A 23,322-nucleotide genomic window follows, 5' to 3' on the forward strand; every position below is an offset into this window, starting at 1 on the left:
ATAGTAAGCATGATTCAAAATCTCGGAAAAAGAATGGAGGCATAGATAATTAAAATACAAAAGATGTTTAACAAAGAGCTAGAAGATTTAAAGAACAAACAGAGATGAAAACAATACAATAATTGGAATGAAAAATACACTAGAAGAAATCAATAGCAGAATAACTGAGTCAGAAGAAGTGAACGGAAAGACAAAATGATAGAAATCACGGCCATGGAACAGAATAAAGAAAAAAATAAAGAAATGAGGACAGTCTCAGAAATCTCTGGGATAATATTAAATACACCAAAATTCGCTTTATAGGGTCCCGAAGGAGGAGAGAGAGAGAAAGGGACTGAGAATATATGAAGAGACTATAGCTGAGAAGTCTCCTAACATGAGAAAATAATCACCCAAGTCCAGAAAGAATCCCATACAACATAAACTCAAGGAGGACCATAAACCCCCCAGTTCAGTTCAGTCGCTCAGTTGTGTCCGACTCTTTGCGACCCCATGAATCGCAGCACGCCAGGCCTCCCTGTCCATCACCAACTCCCGGAGTTCACTCAGACTCATGTCCATCGAGTCAGTGATGCCATCCAGCCATCTCATCCTCTGTCGTCCCCTTCTCCTCCTGCCCCCAATCCCTCCCAGCATCAGAGTCTTTTCAATGAGTCAACTCTTCACATGAGGTGGCCAAAGTACTGGAGTTTCAGCTTTAGCATCATTCCTTCCAAAGAAATCCCAGGGCTGATTTCCTTCAGAATGGACTGGTTGGATCTCCTTGCAGTCCAAGGGACTCTCAAGAGTCTTCTCCAACACCACAGTTCAAAAGCATCAATTCTTCGGCGCTCAGCCTTCTTCACAGTCCAACTCTCACATCCATACATGACCACAGGAAAAACCATAGCCTTCACTAGACGGACCTTTGTTGGCAAAGTAATGTCTCTGCTTTTGAATAACCCCCCAACACATATTAATAAAACAGACAAAAATTAAAGACAAAAAAACATTGAAAACAAAAGGCAACAAATAACATACAAGGGAAGTCCCCCAGAGTTATCAGCTGATTTTTCAGCAGAAACTCTGGGGGCCAGAAGGGCTGGCACAATATACTTAAAGTGATAAAGGGAGACATCCACAGCCAAGAACACTCTATCCAGCAAAGCTTTCATTCAAATTCAATGGAGAAATCAAAAGCTTTGCAGACAGGCATAAGCTAAGAGAATTCAGTACCACCAAACCAGCCTTACAACAAATCTTAAAGGGACTTCTTTAGGCAGAAAATAAAGGGCGGATGATGAGAATCAGGAAAAGTACAAAATGGGAAAGCTCACTGTAAAGGCAAACAAAAGGGAGGAAATCATTCATACACAAATCTGATACTAAACCATAAATCTAGGAAAGAGGAGAGTACGAATGAATACTGGCAAGTAAGAGACCAACAACTTAAAACAATCTTGTGCATATGTAGACTACTATATCAAAACCTCAGGGAAATCACACACACACACACACACACAAAATCTACAAAAGATACAGACACAAAAAAGGAAAAGTAATCCAAACACAACAGTAAAGATAAACATTAAATCACAAGAGAAAAGAACAAAAGAGCAAAGGAAGAAAAAAAATCTTTAGAAATAAATCTAACTAACAACTAACAAAATGGCATTAAGAGCATACATATTGATAATTTCCTTAAATGTAAAAGGATTAAATGCTCAAACCAAAAGACATAAATTGGCTGGATACAAAAATAAGACCCATATACACACATGCTATTTACAACAGACTCTTTTAGGAAGGGTCTTAGGAAGCATTATTACAAACAAAGCTAGTGGAGGTGATGGAATTCCAGGTGAACTATTTAAAATTCTAAAAGATGATGCTGTTAAAGCACTGCACTCAATATGCCAACAAATTTGGGACATTCGGCAGAGGTCACAGGACTGGAAAAAGTCATTTTTCATTCCAATCTCAAAGAAGGGCAATGCCAGAATATGTTCAAACTACCACACAATTATACTCATTTCACATGCTAAAAGGTAATGCTCAAAATCCTGCAAGCTAGGCTTCAACAGTATGTGAACCAAGAAATTCCAGATGTACAAGCTGGATTTAGAAAAGGCAGAGAAACCAGAGATCAAATTTCCAATATCCATTAGATTACAGAAAAAGAAAGGGAATTCCAGAAAAACATCTACTTCTACTTCATTGACTACAGTAAACCCTTTGACTGTGGGTCCAAAAAATTGTGGAAAATTCTAAAAGAGACAGAAATGCCAGACCACCTTACCTGCCTCCTGAGAAACCTGTATGCAGGTCATGAAGCAACAGTGAGAACTGGACATGGAACAACAGACTAGTTCAAAATTGAGAAAGGAGTACGTCAAGGCTGCATACTGTCACCCTGTTTATTTAACTTATATGCGGAGTACATCATGTGAAATGCCAGGCTGGATGAAGCACAAGTTGGAATCAACATTGCCGGTAACATTGCATATCAGTAACCTCAGATATGCAGTAACACCACCCTAACGGCAGAAAGCAAGGAGGAACTAAATAAAGAGCCTGTTGATGAAGGTGAAAGAGGAATGTGAAAAACTGGTTTAAAACTCAAGACCAAAAGAAACAAAGAACATGGCATCCAGTCCCATCACTTTATGGCAAATAGATGGGGGGGGGAGGGGATGGAAACAATGACAGATTTTATTTTCGTGGGCTCCAAAATCACTGTGGATGTTGACTGCAGCCATGAATTAAAAGATGCCTGCTCCTTGGAAGAAAAGCTATGATACCTAGACACTGTATTAAAAAGCACAGACATCACTTTGCCAACAAAGGTACATCTGGTCAAATCTATGGTTTTTCCAGTAGTCATGTACGGATATGAGATTTAGACCATAAAGAAAGCTGAGGGCCAAAGAATTGATGCATTCGAACTATGGTGCTAGAGAAGACTCTTGAAAGTCCCTTGGACAGCAAGGAGATCAAACGAGTCAACCCTAAAGGAAATCAACCTTCGTTATTTCCTGGAAGGACTGATGCTGAAGCTCGAGTACTTTGGCCACCTGATGTGAACCACTGACTCACTGGAAAAGACCCTGATGCTGGGAAAGACTGAGGGCAGGAAGAGAAGGGGGCAACAGAAGATGAGATGGTTGGATGGCTTCCTTGACTCAATGGACATGAGTTTGAGTAAACTCCAGCAGACAGTGAGGTACAGGGAAGCCTGGTGTGCTGCAAAGGGCTGGACACGACTGAGCAACTGAACAACAACAAGGTCAGAATGGCCATCATTAAAATATCTACAAAAAATCAAGGCTAGAAAGGGTGCAGAGAAAAGGGAATGCTCCTATACTATTGGTGAGAATATAAATGGGTACAACCATGATGAAGAAGAATACAGAGGTTTCTTAAAAAACTATATACAGAATTATTAATACCACATGATCCAGCAATAACACTCCAGGCCATATTCCAGAGAAAACCATTATTCAAAAGATACATGCACCCCAGGGTTCACTGCAGCACTGTTTACAACAGCCAAGACGTGGAAGCAACTTATCAACAGACCAAAGGGTAAAGAAGAAGTGGTGCATATATACAATGGAGTATTACCCAGCAGTAAAAATGAGCAAAATAATATCATTTGCAGCAACATGAATAAACCAAGAGATTCTGATAGTCAGTGATTAAGTCAAACAGAAATGACAAGTACCTATCGATATCACTTTATAGGCAAAATCTAAGAAGTTGATACAAATGAACTTATTTACAAACAGAATTAGAGTCACAGATATAGAAAACAAACCTATCATGGAAAACACTTAGAGAGATGGGAATACCAGACCAACTTACCTGCCTCCTGAGAAGCCTGTGTGCAGGTGAAGAGGCAATAGTTAGAACCAAACATGGAACAACAGACTGGTTCAAAATTGGCAAGGGAGTACAACAAGGCTGAATATCATCACTCTGGTTTTAACTTATATGCACAGTATATCATGTGAAATACCAGGCTGGATGAAGCACAAGCTGGAATCAAGATTGACAGGAGCTATACCAATAACCTCAGATACACAGATGACATGACCCTAATGGCAGAAAGCGAACAGGAACTAAAGAGCTTCTTGATGAAAGTGAAAGAGGAGAGTGAAAACATTGGCTTAAAGCTCAACATTCAGAAAACTAAGATCATGGCATCCAGTCCCATCACTTCATGGCAAATAGAATGGGAAACAGTGGAAACAGTGGCTGACTTTATTTTTGGGGGCTCCAAAATCACTGCAGATGGTGATTGTGGCCATGAAATTAAAAGACGCTTACTCCTTGGAAGGAAAGTTATGACCAACTTAGACAGCATATTCAAAAGCAGAGACATTACTTTGTCAATAAAGGTCCGTCTAGTCAAGGCTATGGTTTTTCCAGTGGTCATGTAGGGATGTGAGAGTTGGACTATAAAGAAAGCTGAGGGCTGAAGAATGGATGCTTTTGAACTGTGGTGTTGGAGAAGACTCTTGAGAGTCCCTTGGACTGCAAGGAGATCCAACCAGTCCATCCTAAAGGAGATCAGTCCTGGGTGTTCACTGGAAGGACTAATGTTGAAGCTGAAACTCTAATACTTTGGCCACCTGATGTGAAGAGCTGACTCACTTGAAAAGACCCTGATGCTGGGAAAGATTGAGGGCAGGAGGAGAAGGGGATGACAGAGGATGAGATAGTTGGATGGCATCACCGACTCAATGGAAATGGGTTTGAGTAGACTCCCGACAGTTGGTGATGGACAGGGAGGCCTGGCGTGCTCGGTTCATGGGGTCACAAAGAGTCGGACACGACTGAACAATGGAACTGAACTGAACCTACAGTTATGTAGGAAAAACATACGTGAACATCTCCATGACCTTGGCTTTGTTCCGAGTTCATTAAATATGATACCAAAAATACAGAAAACAATGAAAAATAGATACACTGGCTTTCAAAAAAATTAACCTTCATGCATCACAGGACATTCTCAAAAGAGTGAAAAGACAAGCAGGAGAATAGCAAAAAATGTTTGCAAACCCACAGACTGATTATGGGATTAATATCCAGAATAGGTAAAAGATGTCGACAACACAATTTAAAAATTAGCAAAAAACTAAAAAAAAACATTTCTCTAGAAAAGAAATACAAGTGGCCCAGAGCACATAAAAGATGCAGAATATAACTGACTGATGGAAATCAAAACTATAATGAGATACAACCTCACATGGATCAGAATGGCTATCATCAAAAAATCTACAAACAATAAATGCTGGAGAGGATGCGGAGAAAAGAGACCTTACCTGCACTACAGGTGGGAATGTGAATGGGTACAACCATGATGAAGAAGAATATAGAGGTTCCTTAAAAAACTATGTATAGAACTATGTACGGGGAAGATGTGGGAGAATGGCATTGAAACATGTAAAATATCATGTATGAAATGAGTTGCCAGTCCAGGTTCGATGCACAATACTGGATGCTTGGGGCTGGTGCACTGGGACGACCCAGAGGGATGGAATGGGGAGGGAGGAGGGTTCAGGATGGGGAACACATGTATACCTGTGGCGGATTCATTTTGATATTTGGCAAAACTAATACAGTTATGTAAAGTTTAAAAAATTAAATTAAATTAAAAAAAAAAAAAAAAGAACTATGTACGATATGATCCAGCAGTCCCACTCCAGGGCATATGTCCGGAAAAGAAACAGTATTCTAAAAGACAGATGCGCTGCACCGTTCACTGCAGCACTGTTACAACAGCCCAAACATGGAAGCCACCTAAACGTTCACTGGCAGAGGATAAAGAAGATGTGGTACATGTACAATTAAATACTACTCAGCCATTAAAAAGAATGAAACAATGCCATTTGCAGCAACACGGATGGAACTAGAGGCTGTCATACAGTAAGTAACACACAGGAGAAGTATCATATAACATCTGTTGTATGTGGAATCTAGAAAGAAATGATACAAATGAATTCATTTACAAAACAGAAACCGAATCACAGGCTTGAGAGAATGAACCTGTAACTCCCAGGCGGGAAGGATAGAGGGTATGACTAGTTTGGGATAGACAAGCACACGCTGCTATAGTTTAAATGGATAACCAGCAAGGACCTATAATGTAGCACATGGAACTCTGCTCAGTGTTACATGTCAGCCTGGATGGGAGGGGAGTTTGGGGAGAATGCACACATTTATATGTATGGCCGAGTCCCTTTGCTAGCCACCTGAAACTATCACATTGCTATTCAGCTACACTCCAATACAAAATAAAAAGGTAAAAAAAAAAAAAAAAAAAGAACGACCATCATCAAAAAATCTACAAACAATAAATGCTGGAGAGGGTGAGGAGTAAAGGGATCTCTCCTACACTACTGCTGTGAATGTAAATGGATACAACCATGATGGAGAAGAATATTCAGGTTCCTTAAAAATCTGTATACAGAACTACATATGAGCCAGCAATCCCACTCAAAGACATATATCCAGCTGCTGCTGCTGCTGAGTCGCTTCAGTCGTCTCCAGGCAAGAACACTGGAGTGGGTTGCCATTTCCTTCTCCAATGCATGAAAGTGAAAAGTGAAGTTGCTCAGTCGTGTCCGACTCAGCGACCCCATGGACTGCAGCCCACCAGGCTCCTCCGTCCATGGGACTTTCCAGGCAAGAGTACAGAGAAAACCATTATTCAAAAAGATACATGGATGCCAAAGTTCACTGCAACACTGTTTACAACGGCGAAGATATGGCAGTAACTTAAGTATCCACTGACAGACAAATGGGTAAAGCAGAAGCGGTACACATATACGATGGAGTATTAGTCATAAAAATGAACGAAATACTACCATTTACAGCAACATGGATGGACCAGGAGCTTCTCATAGTCAGTGATATGTCAGACAAAAAATGTTAAATTTCATGTGATATCACTCTTATGCAAAATCTAAAAAGTTGGTATAAATCAACTTATTTACAAAATAGAGAGTCACTTATATAGAAAATAAACCTATAGTTACCAGAGGGGAAAGTGAGGGGTGGCTGGGAGGCATAAATTAGGAGACTGGGATCAACATATACACACTAATATATCTATACTATATCTATATAACAAATAACCAATAAGGCCCTACAATATAGCACAGGGAACTCTATTCAGTATTCTGCATTAATCCCTATGTGAAAAGAATCTATAACAGAGTGCATACAGGTATAGATCTAATTCACTTTGCTGAATGCCAGAAACTGATACAACACTGTATACCAACTAAACTCTAATAAAAATTTAAACATAATATAACATATTTCAGAATTCAATCAAGAAAATGAAAAGCTTCTACCTTGAAAACTCAAAAACATTGCTTAAGGAAGACCTAAATAATTGGAAAGCAACCCATGTTTAAATATTAGAATGCTTACTCTTGCTCAAATAACAATACTAGTCAACCCAATATGGAGAAGGCAATGGCACCCCACTCCAGTACTCTTGCCTGGAGAGTCCCATGGACAGAGGAGCCTGGTGGGCTGCAGTCCATGGGGTCGCTAAGAGTCAGACACGACTGAGTGACTTCACTTTCACTTTTCACTTTCATGCACTGGAGAAGGAAATGGCAACCCACTCCAGTGTTCTTGCCTGGAGAATCCCAGGGACGGGGGAGCCTGGTGGGCTGCCGTCTATGGGGTCGCACAGAGTCGGACACGACTGAAGTGACTTAGCAGCAGCAGCAGTCAGCCCAATATACAGATTCATTTCATTCCTATTCAATCAGAGACTTTTTTCCCCCCTGAAGTGGAAGAAAAATTCCTAATATTTATTTGGAATTTCAAGGGATGTTCAAGAGCCAAATTTACCTTGCAAAAGTGTGCTACTGCATTCAAATAGACATACAAACCATAGAGTTTACTTGGAACACAGAAAGAAACCCTCAGCCTAAGCTAAGAACCACAGATGAAAATGGACACACATCTCCAGGACAATGGCCTGGGTTATGGGTCCTAAAATGTGACACCAAAGGCACAGAAAACAATGAAAATTAGATACACTGGTCATCAAAAAAGTTAAAAACTTCCATGTGTCACAGGACATTCTCATGAGAGTGAAAGGACAACTAGAGGTTGGCAGAAATATTTACAAACCAGAGGCCTGCTACGGGTTTAACATGCCAACAACACAGTTTAAAAGTGGCCCAAAAATCTGAACAGACATTTCTCTTAAGATGACATACAAATGGCCAACAGCAAATGAAAAGATGCTCAATACCACCAATACTAGAGAAATGGAAATCAGAACTACAATGAGATGTCTTGTCATACAGGTCACAATGGCCATCATCATAAAACCAACAGGGTCTGAAGTGATCTCTAAAAATGGAGCACAATACACTTGACCCAGAAAACCCCACAAATCATGCAGATCAAGAGGTTCAAATCTTTGTGTTCACTTTAAGAACACTCGAGAAACCACCCAGGCCATTAAGTGTATGCATATCTGAAAAGCCACCAAGTATCTGAAGGATGTCACAGTAAACAAGCGATGTGTGCCATTCCATCATTCCAGCGTGGAGCTGGCAGGTGTGCACAGGCCAAACAGTGGGGCTGGACACAGGGTCAGTGACCCAAAAAAAGTGCCGAATTTTTACTGCACATGCTCACGCACATGCAGAGAGTGCTGAACTTAAGGGCAAAGACATAGATTCTCTGGTCATTGAGCACATTCAGGTGAACAAAGACCCCAGGAGGCAGCACAGGACTTAGAGACTCATGGTCAGATCAACCCACAAGTGAGCCCTCCCTGCCACACTGAGATGATGCTAACTGGAGTAAAACATTGTTCCTAAACCAGAAGAGGAGGTTGTGCAGAAGAAAAAGATATCCCAGAAGAAAGGAAAGAAATAAAAATTGATAGTCCAGAAATAAACACAGCAAAAAATAAATGCATACAAAAGTTAAAAAAAAATCTATAAATAAATGTTGGAGAGGGTAATGAGAAAAGGGAACTCTCCTACGCGAATGGTGGGAATGTAGGTGGGTATAACCATGATGGAGAAGAAAATACAGGTTCCTTAAAAAACAATAAACAGAACTATTAATACCATAAGATCCAGCAATCCCATTCCAGGGCATATATCCAGAGAAAACTATTATTCAAAAAGATTCATGCACCCCAGGGTTCATGGCAGCACTGTTTACAATAGCAAAGACATGGAGGCCACACAGATGCCTACTGGCAGACAAATGGGTAAAGAAGAAGTGGTACATATATACAATGGAGTATTATAGCCATAAAAATGAACAAAATAATGTTCTCTGCAGAAACATGGATGGACATAGAGATTCTCACAGCCAGTGATGTAAGTCAGACAGAAAAGGACAAATATCCTATGATATCACTTATATCCAAAATCTAAAATGTTGCCATAAATGCCATTATTGATAACACAGATACAGAAAACAAACCTATGGTTACCAGTAGGGAAAGTAAGGGGTGGCTGGAAGGGATAAACTGGAAGACCGGGATCAACATACACACATTACTCTATATAAAATAGATAACTAGTAACAATCTACTATGCAGCACAGGGAACTCTATTTAGTACCCTGCATTAACCCCTATGTGAAAAGAATCTAAAAGACAGTAGATAGATGAATAATTTAACTGATTCAATTTGCTGTATGCCTGAAGTTAATACAACACTGAATACCAACTATACTCCAAAAAAAAATTTAAACATAATACAAAATATTTCAGAATTCAGTCAAGGAGGTTAAACACTTCTACCCTGAAAACTCTAAAACACTGCTTAAAGAAACCTAAATAATTGGAAAACAACATGTTTAAATATATTAGAATGCCTAGTAATGTTCAAATGATAATACTATTCAGTAAAAATAGAGATTCATTTCATTCCTATTCAATCTGGTTTTTTTTTCCTGAATTGGTAAAAACATAATATTCACATGGAATTCCAAGGGACACTGAAGAGCCAAATAGTATTCCCGATGCGTATTACTGCAGTAGCATAGACATACAGACCACGGAATAGACTTGAGAAGCAAGAAACACCCTCACTTCTACTTTCACTTGATTTCTGATAGAAGTGCTAAGACTGGTCACTGGGCCAAGAACAGATCCAACAAATGGCACTGCTGCTGCTGCTAAGTCCTGCAGTCGCGTCCGACTCTGTGCAACCCCACAGACTCTGGCAGCCCGCCAGGCTCCCCCGTCCCTGGGATTCTCCAGGCAAAAACACTGGAGTGGGTTGCCATTTCCTTCTCCAATGCATGAAAGTGAAAAGTGAAAGTGAAGTCGCTCAGTTGTGTCCGACTCCTAGTGACCCCATGGACTGCAACCCACCAGGCTCCTCCGTCCATGGGATTTTCGGCGAGAACTGCAGATCCAACAAATGGCACGTGCAAAACCTTGACAGTGGATCTTCCCTCATCCCATACACAAAATTTAATGCACCATGAATCAAGGCCTAAAATTTTGGAACTAAGCTATAGAACTGTAGAAGAAAAAAAGGCTGAATATCTCCCTGACCTTCGATTTGGTGCTGGAACCTTCAATTTGACACCTAAGGCACAGAAAACAACGAAAATCAGACATTGGCCTTCAAAAAAAAACAAAAAATAAAAAACTTCCATGCATCACAGGACATTCTCACAAGAGTGAAAAGACAACCTAGAGGAGGACAAAAATGTTGGAACACCGTAGGCCTCCTATGGGTTTAATGTTCAGAATATATAAAAGATGCCAACAACAGAATGCAAAATTGGACCCAAAACCTAAACAGACATGTCTCAAAGAAGACATACAAATGGCCAACAGAACGTGAAGAGATGATCAACATCACTAATTATTAAACAAATGGAAATTAAAACTACAATGAGATACCACTGCACATGGTGAGAATGGCCATTATAAAAAAAATCTACAAACAATAAATGCTGGAGACAGTGTGGAGAAAATAGAGCCCCCTACACTGGTGGAGGGAGTGTAAATGGGTACACCCATTACAGAGAACACCACTGAGGTTCCTTATAAAACTATGTACAGAACTACCCTATGATCCAGCAATCCTACTCCAAGGCACACATCTAGAAGAAACCAGCACTCCAAAGGATACTGCACCTCAGGGCCCACCGCAGCACTGTTTACAATACCCAAGACTTGGAAGCCACCTGAATGTCCATCGACAGAGGAATGCAGAAGGACAAGTGCGGCACCTATTCAGGGAATATTACTTAGCCATTAAAAAGAATGAAGTAATGCAATTTGCAGCAAGAGATTTTCCTATTGAGTGAAGAAAATCAGACAGAGATGAAAGAAATACCACATAATATTCCCTGTATGGGGAATTTAAAAAGAAAGGATACAAGCTAACTTATTTAGAAAACAAAATAGACTCACAGACTTAAGAATGACTTATGGTTGCCAGGGGTGAAGGGCAGGGAGAAGGGGTTGCAGGGAGTCTGGGATACATGTGAACACGCTCGCTATATTTAAAATGCATAAGCACCAAATCCTACTGTATGGCATATCGAACTGTGCTCAGTGCTCTATTGCAGCCTGGATGGGAAAGAGTTTAGAGGATAATGGGTATGTTAATATAACAATTGTTATACATTGTTTGGGGATTAACCCCTTGATCATTATTACATGGTGCCCCCTTCCTTGTTTCTTGTCTTTTTTTTTAAGTTGTAAATATATAAGCGCTCAAAACAGGAGCTCCTTAATATATAAAGTAAATGCTAATAGTCATAAAAGCAGAAACAGTGACACACAATAGTGGGGGACTTTAAACCCCACTTTCATCAATCATCAGCCAGACGAAAAAAATCAACAAGGAAACACGGGCCCTAAAAGAAACATTAGACCAAATAGACTTAGTTGATATTTATAGAAAACAGAAAAGATCTTCTTCTGTAGTATTCATGGAATATTCCCCAGGACTGATCACACCATAGGCCAAAATCAAGCTTTGGTAAATTTAAGAAAAGTGAAATCACATCAAGCATCTTTTCTGACCACAAAACTATGAGATTAGAAATCAATTACTGGGGAAAAAATATAAAACACATAAATATGTGGAGACTATACAATATGTTACTAAACGACCAATGGATCAATGAAAGAATCAAAGAGGTAATAAAAAAAAATAACTAGAGACAAGTGACAAATAAAAAAATAGCAAACCTATGGGACTCAGCAAATACAATCTTACCTCACAATAAAAATCTCAAATAAACAACCTAACTTTACATCTAAAGCAACTAGTGAAAGAAGAAGTAACAAAACCCAAAGTTAGTAAAAGAAAAGAAATCATAAAGATCACAGCAGAAATCAGTGAAATAGAGACAAAGAAAACAATACAAAAGATCATGAACCTAAAACCTAGTTCTTTGAAAAGATAAAACAAAATTGATAAACCTTTAGCCAAACTTATCAGGAAAAAGTGGCAAAGGGTGCAAATCAATAAAATTAGAAATGAAGAAGTAACAATGAACACCACAGAAACACAAAGGATCATAAGATGACCACACACGCATACACAAAAACCATATGCCAAAAAAAAAAACGGACAACTTAGAAGAAATGGACAAATTCTTAGAAAGACACAACCTTCCAAGACTGAACCAGGAGGAAACAGAAAATATGAACAGACCAGTCACAAGTGCTGAAACTAAAACAGTGATTTTTAAACTCCCCAAAACAAAAGTCCATAACCAGGGGGCTACACAGGCAAATTCTATCAAACATTTAGAGAAGAGTTAATGCCTATTCTTCTGAAACTATTCCCAAAAATTGCAGAGAAGAAATACTCCTAAGCTCATTTTATGAGGCCACCATCACCCTGACACCAAAACCAAAGATACCACACACACAAAAGAAATTACATGCTAATATCACTGATGAACAGACACACAAAACACTCAACAAAATAGCAACAAACTGAATCCAACAAGACACTAAAAGGATCACACACCACGATCAAGTGGGATTTATCTCAAGGATGCAAGAATTCTTCAATATCCACAAATCAATGTGACACACCACATTAACAAACTGAACAAAAACCATATGATCATCTCAACAGATGCAGAGAAAGCTTTTGACAAAATGCAACTCCCATTTATGATTAAAAAAAAAAAAAAAAAACCACTCCAGAAAGTGGGCATAAGGGAACTTACCTCAACATAATAAAGGCTATATTTGACAAACTCAGACTTCCCTGGTGGCTCAGCCGGTAAAGCATCTGCCTACAATGTGGGAGACCCGCTAGTATCATTCTCAATAGTGAAAAGCTGAAACCATTCCCTACAAATCAGGAACAAGCCAAGGATGTCCTCTGCCACCACTTTTATTCAACATAGTTTTGGAAGTCCTAGCCATGGCAATCAGAGAAGAAAAAGAAATGAAAGGAATCTAAATTGGAAAAGAAGAAGTAAAATTGCCACTGTTTGCAGATGACATGATACTATACACAGAAAATCCTAAAGATGGTACTAGTAAACTACTACAGTTCATCGATGAATTTGGTAAATAAAGTTTCAGGGTACAAAATTAATATAAAGAAATCACTTGCTTTCCTACACATGAGCAATAAAGGTCAGAAACAGAAATTAAGAAAACAATCCCATTTATCATCACATCAAAAAGAATAAAATACCTAGGAATAAACCTATGTAAGAAGACAAAAGATCTGTACTATGAAAACTATAAGATGCTGATGAAAAGAAATAGAAGATGACACATATGGAGGGATACACCATGTTTTTGGATTGGAAGAATCAATACTGTCAAAATGACTACACTACCCAAGACAATCTACAGATTCAATGCCATCCCTACTGAATTACCAATAGCATTTTTCACTGAATTAGAACAAAAATTTAAATTTGTACAGAGTCACAAAAGACTGAATAGCCAAAGCAATCCTGAGAAAGGAAAACGCAGGTGGAGGGATCAGGCTCCCTGACTTCAGACTACACTACAAAGCCACAGTCACCAAGACGTATGCTGCTGGTACAAAAACAGAAATATAGATCAATAGAACAGGACACAAAGCCCAGAAATACAACCCCGCACCTATGCTCAATTAACTTATAACAAAGGAGGCAAGACTACACATTGGAGAAAAGACAGTCTCTTCAATAAATGGTGCTAGGAAAACTGGACAGCTACATGCAAAAGAATGAAATAATACCAGACACAAAAATAAACTAAAAATGGATCAAAAACTAAATATAAGGCTGGACATTATAAAACTCTTGGAGGAAAACATAGGCAGAACACTTTGACACAAATCGCAGCAAGATCTTTTTGAATTAACCTTCCAGAGTAATGAAAATAAAAACAAAAATAAACAAATGGTACTCAAACTCAAAAGTTTCTGCACAGTAAAGGAAACCATAAACAGAAAGACAATCCACAAAATAGGAGAAAACATTTGCAAACAAAGTGACTGACAAGGGATTAGTCTCCAAAATATACACAAAACTGTTCATGAAGCTCTAGGTCGAAAAAACAAACAACCCGATAAAAAAAATAGGCAGAAGATCAGAGATTTCTGCAAAGAAGACATACAGATGGCCAAAAAGCACATGAAAAGATACTCAACATCACTAAGTATCAGAGAAAAGGAAAGCAAAATACAGTGACGCATCACTTCACACCAGTCAGAATGGCCATCATCAAAAAACACACGAACCATACACAGGGAGCTCTGCATGGCGCTCTGTGACGATGCAGAGGAGGAGACCAGGTCAGGGGGTGGGGAGGCTCAAGAGGGAGGGGAGATATATATATATAATTATGACTGATTTGCATTGATGTAAGGCAGAGATCCCCACAACACTGAAACAATTCTCCTCCAATTAAAAAATCAAAAAAATATGCAAACAATAAATGCTGAAGAGGGTGTGGAGAAAAGGGAATCCTCCTACACTGTTGGTAGGAATGTAAACTGGTATAGCCACTAGGGAGAATGTTATGGAGGTTTCCTAAAAAACTAAAATAGAACTACCATATGACCCAGCAATCCCAGTTCTGGGCATATATTCAGAGAAAACCATAATTTGACAAGATACAGGCACCATAATGTTCACTGCAGCATTATTTACAACAGCCGAGACAAGGAAACCACCTAAACGTCCACCAACAGGGGAATGGATAAAGAAGAGGCACATATAGTAGCTCAAACAGTAAAGAATCTGCCTGCAATGCAGGAAACCCAAGTTCAACTCCTGGGTCAGGAAGAGCCTCTGGAGAAGGGAATGGCAATCCATTCCAGTATTCTCGCCTGGAGAATCCCATGGACAGAGGAGCCTGGCGGGCACAGACCATGGATCGCAGAGAGTCAGATACGACTGAGCAACTGACAGTACCTACTGCTCCCCCATTAAAAAGAACGAAATAATGCCATATGCAGCCACATGGATTATCATACTGAATAAGCCAAAGTAAATATCATATCACTCATAAGCGGAATCGGATTTCTACAAAATGATACAAATGAACTTAGTCACGAAACAGGAACAGTTACAAATATGGAAAACAAACTTATGGTTACCAAAGGGGAAAATGGAGGGGGAGGGATAATCAGCAGTATAGGTTTAACATGTACACATGACCATAAATAAGACAGATAACCAATGAGGACCTGAGGTACAGCACAGGGAACTCTACTCGATATTCTGTGGTAACCTATATGAGGAAAGAATCTAAAAAAGAATGAATACGTATATATGTATAACTGAATCACTTTGCTGCACACCTGAAACTAATTCAACGTTGTAAATCAACTATACATGAATAAAATTTTAAAAAGAAAGAAAGAAAATAAACTCATGACAGTGCTCGTCTCTGGGGGGTTCAATTATAGTGCCTTTTCACTTTCTCTGCTATATATTTCTGTAATGTTCTTAAAATTCAACCAATTCCTTTATAAGGCAGAAGTAGTACAAAGAACATTAAAGGTGGGGGTGAGACAGACAAGAGGGAGAAGATGCCCAACCCCAGGACAGCAGAGCCTGAGCGCCAGGGACGAACTGGGGGCTATCGTCGCGTCACTGCTACCCCCAAGTGCCCTCTACCTGGGGCTGCAACTGCTCTGTGGGCTGTCTGGTTCTGGCAGAGGTCACAGGGGTCAGGTCAAATGTGACCCTAAGTGGGCCCATGCACCCTCCTGTTGTCCCCACGGCACTGCACTCCGAGGGTCTGGATGTTGAGGGCCCGCGGAAGTCGTGAGTAGGGGCAGAGCCAGGCCCACTTACCTGTGTGGAAGAATTTCCCTGAGTAGCCCAGGTTGAAAGTGAAGTTTGGGATGTGTGTCCGTAGTTCGTTCTGTGTATCAAACAGGGCCTAGGATAGGCAGAGTGGGGACAGTGCGGTGAGAGGAAGCCAGGAGCTCCCTGCTCCTCCCATGAGGGCCCACATCAAGGGTCTGGCTCCTACAGGACCAGCTACAAAGGCTGCAGGGCCCAAGGAAAAATAAGAATAGGGATGTCTGCACAAAAATTGTTAAAAATGTCAGGAAGGGAACAGCAGAGGATCACCTTGTGTGGGCATCTTCAAAGCATGGGGCCCTGTGTGATTGTGCAGGCCCCATTCCCACGAAGCCAGCCTGTGCCACCACCTCCACCAGGCCTCCGGCAAGACAAGGCCTAGACCCTAGCCTGATACTGCTGTGTCCTTGAGAAAGTTTAGCAACTTCTCCAGGCCTCAGTTTCCCTAGGTGTGAAATGGGGTTAACAACAGCTCTCTCATGGGACTCTAAATGAGATACTACATGTAAAACAGCCTGGCATTTTGGCAAATGATGAAAAATGGTAGCATTGTCATGTCTGAAGTCACTGCCACTGTTAGCCTCATGCCTTCATCTGTCAAATGAGGGGGATTTCACATCACTGGTGACTAAAAGCCTGATATCAAAGGACCACAACTTTTCTAAAGATATACTGTGTGTCCAGCAATGCAGCGTTTTCATGCACGGCACACCCAGTGCTTTGCATGTCAGAGAAGGGATGCTGACCCTTGTGAAACAAACATTCAGTTGTCCTCTGGAGTGGGGACTGAAAAAGTCCCTACCAGGCATGATGTGCAAGGCTGCTGGGAAACCTGCAAGAAGAGCCTGCTAACAGAACACTTTGCAAACAGAAAGTCCTGGCTCTCCTGGGGTCATGCACTACCTCATGGACACCCATGCTCTAGCTGTGTTGCCTTGGGCCAGTCACTTCACCTCTCTGAATCTTAGTGTCTGCCTCCATAAAACGGGGTTTAAAACAATACCCATCTCACAAAGCTGCTGTGAGGATCAGATGAGGCAACACATAGAGAGGGCTGAGCACAGAGCCTGGCGCTTGCCAAGCCTTGAATAAAAGCTGCTGTTGGTATTACTTAAGTTGTACTGGACAGCGCGTACTGTACAAGTTAATGAGGCAACATTCATGTTTCTGAAAGAAAAGCTCAGTTGTCACCAGTGCTTGGGACTGAAGAAAAAAAATTTTTTTTAAACTGTCCATTCTGACTCAAAAAAGGATGCGTAAGGCAAATGGGACCTGGCTGCTGGAGGGCTCGGCAGTCTCCACTGAGCTGCATGCATGGAAGAGGGCATCTCTGTTGGTACTCTTCTACAGAAACAGCTCCAAACTGCTAGCATTCTTCTCACTCTAAAAATGGGGAAAATAAGAACCAAGAAGCCAAGTCTGGGGTTCATGGGAGACACAGTGAGCCTGGCAGCCTGATTTCCTTCTGGGGCCAACAATGGACCTCTCAAGGACTCATCCTGGACAGGGAGCAAAGACCTAAGTTACAGAGGAGAGAGCAAGGCTGGGCCACCAGAAGAAATGACCTAGGTAGAAAACAGAGTAATCTACTTTGCTGGAGGTGGATCGTGGCATCGCATGAAGCCTCAGCTGGAAGGCTCAAGAGGAGCTGTCGCAAAACTTTCTTCCAACAGAGGAGCCCTTGAGGAGGTGAAATCTCAGAAGCAAACACGTAAAAAAGCAATACTGCCCTGTCCTAAAAGTGGGGCAGAGGGCTCAGAGCCTGGCACCTGCACACGCCCCCAACCCCAAGCCCAGCCATCCAGGCCCCTCCCCCCACCCCATCTTGTCACTTCACTGCTGAGGTTCAGACAACGGAAGGGGTGTGCTCAGGTCACCCACTTAGGGGCAGACTGGGACCTGAACCCAGGTCTTGACTCCCCAGACACTGCCTGCTCCCCAGAAGCCTCTGCTCTGCTCTTCTCCTCTGGAGGTGTAAGGAGGAGCAGAGACTTCACTCTGGACCAAGGAAAGGTCAACACATCCCCCTGCTCCTCACCCAGGGGGCCCCACCCGCTATGGCCCTTTCAGGACCTACAGCCAATCCCGACACAGCACCCATGGGAGGAAAGCATTCCTGTAAAGTCTCTTTCACTCCTCCTCCTAACATCAAAAAAAAAAAAGTCTTGGTTTGGTGCTAATGCATTTCTAACTCTCACTAATCTCACATAAGAGAGGCCAGGCGGTCAGTAGGCAGCAGTACTTCACTAGAATTTAATCCCCTGTTTTGTTTTCACTGGATCTATTGTTATGGTTGCCCTCTATTTATGGCATGTGATACTGATTTCCCCATTTACACAAGTGATGTTGTTCCCTTTGCATATAACCCTGAGTAAAATAGTGAGTAGATGGAAGCTGTCCTTTAGAGAATGCTTAATGGTCTTAATTTGTAGGTGTCTCTTTTACAGTGAAACATGTGTAAAATTTCATGGCTTGCAAAATGCTTTTACATATAGTTAGTTAAGTCAGGTAAACATTTTTTGAATTAAATACATGCCTTCCACCATCTATACAGAGCTCAGTTAAAGTATGCCTTGTGTATGATTTAAGCTCTAATTCGTGTTTTATGAGTTTTGGAGGAGCTTTGATACTGACATACACATTTTTGAGAGTTAAAAATCATGTCTGGATTAAGAGGTAGGTAAACAACTCTGCACAGCTCCCATCTTTCAGTAGTTATGTTCCTGAGCCCCACATATCCAGATGCAAAATTCCTCTATATTCAGAACTTCAAATAATTTTAAGTGGCAACCTGCTGCGAAGAAGACAATAGAACCAAATGGCCAAGGGAGGGGGACGGACAGCATAAAGGAGGTACAAAGAGCAAAGTCACAGTGGGGACAGCAGAGGTTGATGGTGGTGAGGCCTCCCCTGCCCCCGCTGGCACCCCAGCCATACCTTCACGTCCTCCACCTTCATGCGTGTGCCCTCCTTGCCCACGAAGATGTCGTCGATGTCCACCAGGATATAGCGGTCCAGAGGCAGTGAGAGGCGCTTGCCCGTAAGGAAGGCCACGGCATCGACGAAGACGAGTTTGTGCAGCCAGAAGTTGAGGTTGTTGCCAAAGAGGACACGCTGGATGCCGTCGTGCAGGCCCAGGTCCTGGACCACCGTGGCGTGCAGCGCGGCGTGCAGCCCGGCGTCCGCGCCCAGGTGCGGGATGGACTCAGACGAGCGCGTCTTGGCCAGCAGCACCGGCTCGTAAGTGGAGTGGTTCGACTGGAACACGGTCCAGTCCTCGCCGGGCAGCACGCCCTTCTCCACCTCACTGGGCCGGGTCACGTAGAGCAGCGGGGACTTGGGGTTGATGCTGCAGTCCTTCAGGCCCAGGTTCGAGTGCAGGAACAGGGGGAAACCTTTGAGCTGTGCGCTCAGAAGGCTGTTCTCATTGGCCTGCAGCAGGGAGGGGAAAGGAGGGGAGGGGAAAGACAGCCATCAGATCCACAGCCCCCTGGGACCATGGAATCTCAGGTGTAATACTGAGATGGGCAGAGAACAGTAATGTCAGCAGTACCCGCTCTCATTCCCGGAGGCCTCATCACACTCCTGAGCCTCTGTGAACATAGCACACCCCACTCTGCCCATCTCAGTACTACACCAGCTCACACACAGGACGGCTTCCCAAAGCCAGGAACCAGGCTCGCATACTTCACATGAAGAGACCCTGTAATCCTCCCAGCTGCCCCACGATGGAGGCATCTCCGTTATGCAGACAAGGAGACCAGTCCCGGAAAGGCTAGGTAACCTGTCCAAAATCACACACGGGAAAGCTAGCAGTGGAGCGCATGGATTCTGCCACCAGTCTGCCTGACCTTGAGCAAGTTATGTAACCTCCCGACGCCTCAGTTTCTTCTGCTATAAAACATGGCCAAGAATGGCAGCAAGTCCCTCAGGGCTGGTGGAGGAGAGTGAGCATTAATCCTGGCAAAGTGATCAGAACAGGGCTGGCAGCATCATCATCACTCCTTCAGTCTTCACATCAGCCTCTGTCATCCCGCTTCACAGGCAAGGACACCGAGGCTCCGAGCGTGGTGCCATCCTGGGCCACACAGTGGTCAGGATGAGCCGCGCTGCACAGCCACATGGCTGACCCCAGAGCCCACCCGCCTGACCACCAGGCTCCCTGCCTGGGCTTTCCAAGCTGGCTTTTGCCACACCATCTTTTCTTCAGGAGGAAGCCTGGGTGAATGCCCATGGAGAAGAGATCAGAAAGCAGGAGACTGCTAGGGGTGCAGGAGTAGACACTCTGCCGCAGAGTGCTCCCAACCCCTAGACGCCCCAGCACTCCCGAGGCCATGCCCCACAGGAGTCCAGCTCCCTGTGCCTCTGTCTCCTCCCAAGATCCACTGCTGCCAGCTCTCTGGGGACCTTCAGACAGTACCCACAGCACCCTCTCCTTCCTCTTCCCTGGACTCACAGCCCCTGCCCCTTGTCCTTCACCCTCCCAGTCACCTTCCTCTGGTTGTAGTACAATCTGTCTTTGTTCCTGTGCCAGCTCCTTTGAGTCTCCTTGGCCTGACAAACTCCTGCTCATCCTTCAAAACCCAAAGCATCTCCTCTCTTCTCGTCCCTGGGACCACATTAAAGCCTCAGCTGCAGCACTTCTCACCTCGGCTGCGGCATTATCTGTTCAGTCTCCCTGCTAGTCCACGCCCTCTCAAGGGCAGGGACGATGTCATTTTCACCTTGGATTCCTGGTGCCAGCACAGGCTTGACACCCAGTGGGAGAAAAGGCATATTTGATGAGTAACTGAATTTTTAAAAAGAAAGAACAGACAGATCCCGAATACCTGGCACATGACAGCTGTTCATTACACGTTTCATTTGTTTATCCCACAATTATTCACTATTCCAGGCACTGTGTTAAGTAACAGGCATGTGGTGAGAAAAACAGACACTGCTCCTGCCCTTATGAACTATAAAGGCAAGCAGAGAAGACAGAGAGAAATCAAAATAGCAGAAATGTACATAAAACTTCAATGTGGCACAACTACACAGAAGAGGCTCAGAGCTCTAGAAGAGTAGGTAACTGAGCATAGTCAGCTAGCTCAAGAGAGGCTTCGCTAGGAAACAGACTTCTGAACTAAGATTTAAAGAATGAGTAAGTGTCAACTAGGGCAGAAGTGGGAGCCAAGTTCAAAGAACAGCAAGTGCAAAGGTCCTGAGATGGGAGAGAGTGTGGCACAGTCAAGGATCATGGAAAGGCCAGCAGAGTGATCAACAGGGAGAAGAGGCAGAAAGGTCAGCTGGGGCCAGACCTGCAGGACCCTGGAGGCTGGAAGTGGCACTGGGAAGCCAACAGACTCCATCAAAGGGATCTGAACAGAGGGATGACAGGTTCCTATTTGCATTTTAAAGGTCCATCTGGCCACTGTGTGGGGTGGGACAAAGCAAGAGTGGACAAAGGGTGCCAAATGAGGTTGGAGAGGGAGGCAGGGTGGTGCGCTGGGCCGCCCTGGAGAGCTGGCCTGTGAGCCCCGTGCAAGGACACTTGCTGAGGGCCGAGCCTTGTGCCAGGGCACCTTTCAGTAATAACCTCCATGCAAAACTGCTTTTCTGTAATTCCCATGAAGGCTCTGGAGGGCCCTGGCCTCACAAGCTGAGGTAAGGGGCCTGTGTTCCACTCTCCACACACCAGGAACACCTGCCAACTCCCCACCCTTGTGATGAGAGTCCCAAATTGAGAGGCCCCTCCCCCAGCCCCAGGGTCCCCAGGACTATTAAGCCAGCACCAGGGACAAAGGCAGTGGGGGCCAGCGACATCTCAGACCCTGTCTATCACCTGCTGTGGCCGGGGAGGCCACAGTGGACCACAGGCACTGGGGGATCCCATTTCAAAGCCCCGATCCTGAACTGACTGCCAGGCGCTGGCAGCTCAGGCAGCTGGCCAGCTAGGACACGGCGAGGAAGGGAGAAAGCCAAGTCACTGACTGTCCACCCCAGCCTGCAGTGAAAGCAACCATCTAGGAAGGGAAGGGAAAGTAAGCATAAGCATGGCAGAGACTGAACTCCCACTGTGGGCCTCGCCCCAAGGGAGGGGAATCCCTCCTGTTCTTTAGCACTAGGGACCCACACAAGACACACCAAGTCTTCCAGTGGGGTCATCAGGCAGAGGAAGGAACAGCCCTGACCCAGGAATGGGAAGGCCTAGTACATGACACCCCACTCCAGTACTCTTGCCTGGAAAATCCCATGGACAGAGGAGCCTGGTGGGCTGCAGTCCATGGGGTCGCTAAGAGTTGCTTTTCTCTTTCATGTATTGGAGAAGGAAATGGCAATACTCCAGTATTCTTGCCTGGAGAATCCCAGGGACAGGGGAGCCTGGTGTGCTGCCGTCTAGGGGGTCGCAGAGTCGGGCATGACTGAAGCAACTTAGCAGCAGCAGCAGCAGCAGTACAGACTGAGAGTAACTGGTTGCATAATCTTGGGAACCTCAGGGCGCTGTTTCCCAAGGCACTACTTCTTAGGGCCTCAGGTCTCACAGCCATCGGTTAGTTTACTCCTACAAGTGGGTTAGAAGAGCTGAGCATGCTGGCTCAATCTTGGCTCAGACTTACGAGCTGTGTCAGTCTAGACAGCCATGTTATTTTTGGAGCCTCAATTCCTCACCTGAAAACAAAGTACTCACTTCACAGGACCTATGAAGTGATAGGTGATATATTTGATAAAGTGATATATTTGATAAAGCACTAGAACATTTAGGTATGACCTAAATCAAAGCCCTTCTGGTTATTCAGTGGAGCTGATGAATAGATTCAAGGGATTAGATCTGGTAGACAGAATGCCTCGAGAACTATGGACGGAGGTCTGTAACATTGTACAGGAGGTAGTGACCAAAACCATACCTAAGAAAAAGAAATGCAAGAAGGCAAAGTGGTTGTCTGAGGAGGCCTTACAAATAGCTGAGAAAAGAAGAGAAGAGAAAGGCAAAGGAGAAAGGAAAAGATATACTCAACTGAATGCAAAGTTCCAGAGAATAGCAAGAAGAGATAA

General features: G+C 43.2%; 1 protein-coding gene across 5 annotated transcripts in view; it reads right to left on the minus strand.

Annotated features, from left to right (window-relative positions):
• NDST1 (N-deacetylase and N-sulfotransferase 1) overlaps positions 1-23,322 on the minus strand; it is an 88,132-nt gene that overhangs the window by 29,639 nt on the left and 35,171 nt on the right. For all 5 annotated transcript variants that reach the window (XM_044947447.1, XM_025292405.2, XM_044947448.1 and 2 more), the window contains 2 exons: positions 19,228-19,722; positions 16,279-16,366 (listed from right to left, as the gene is read on the minus strand). In XM_044947447.1, coding sequence (XP_044803382.1) covers positions 16,279-16,366; positions 19,228-19,722 — 583 coding nt within the window. The remainder of the gene's footprint in view (positions 1-16,278; positions 16,367-19,227; positions 19,723-23,322) is intronic.

The sequence above is a fragment of the Bubalus bubalis genome, chromosome 9 (assembly GCF_019923935.1).
Source record: "Bubalus bubalis isolate 160015118507 breed Murrah chromosome 9, NDDB_SH_1, whole genome shotgun sequence".
Classification (NCBI taxonomy): Eukaryota; Metazoa; Chordata; class Mammalia; order Artiodactyla; family Bovidae; genus Bubalus; species Bubalus bubalis.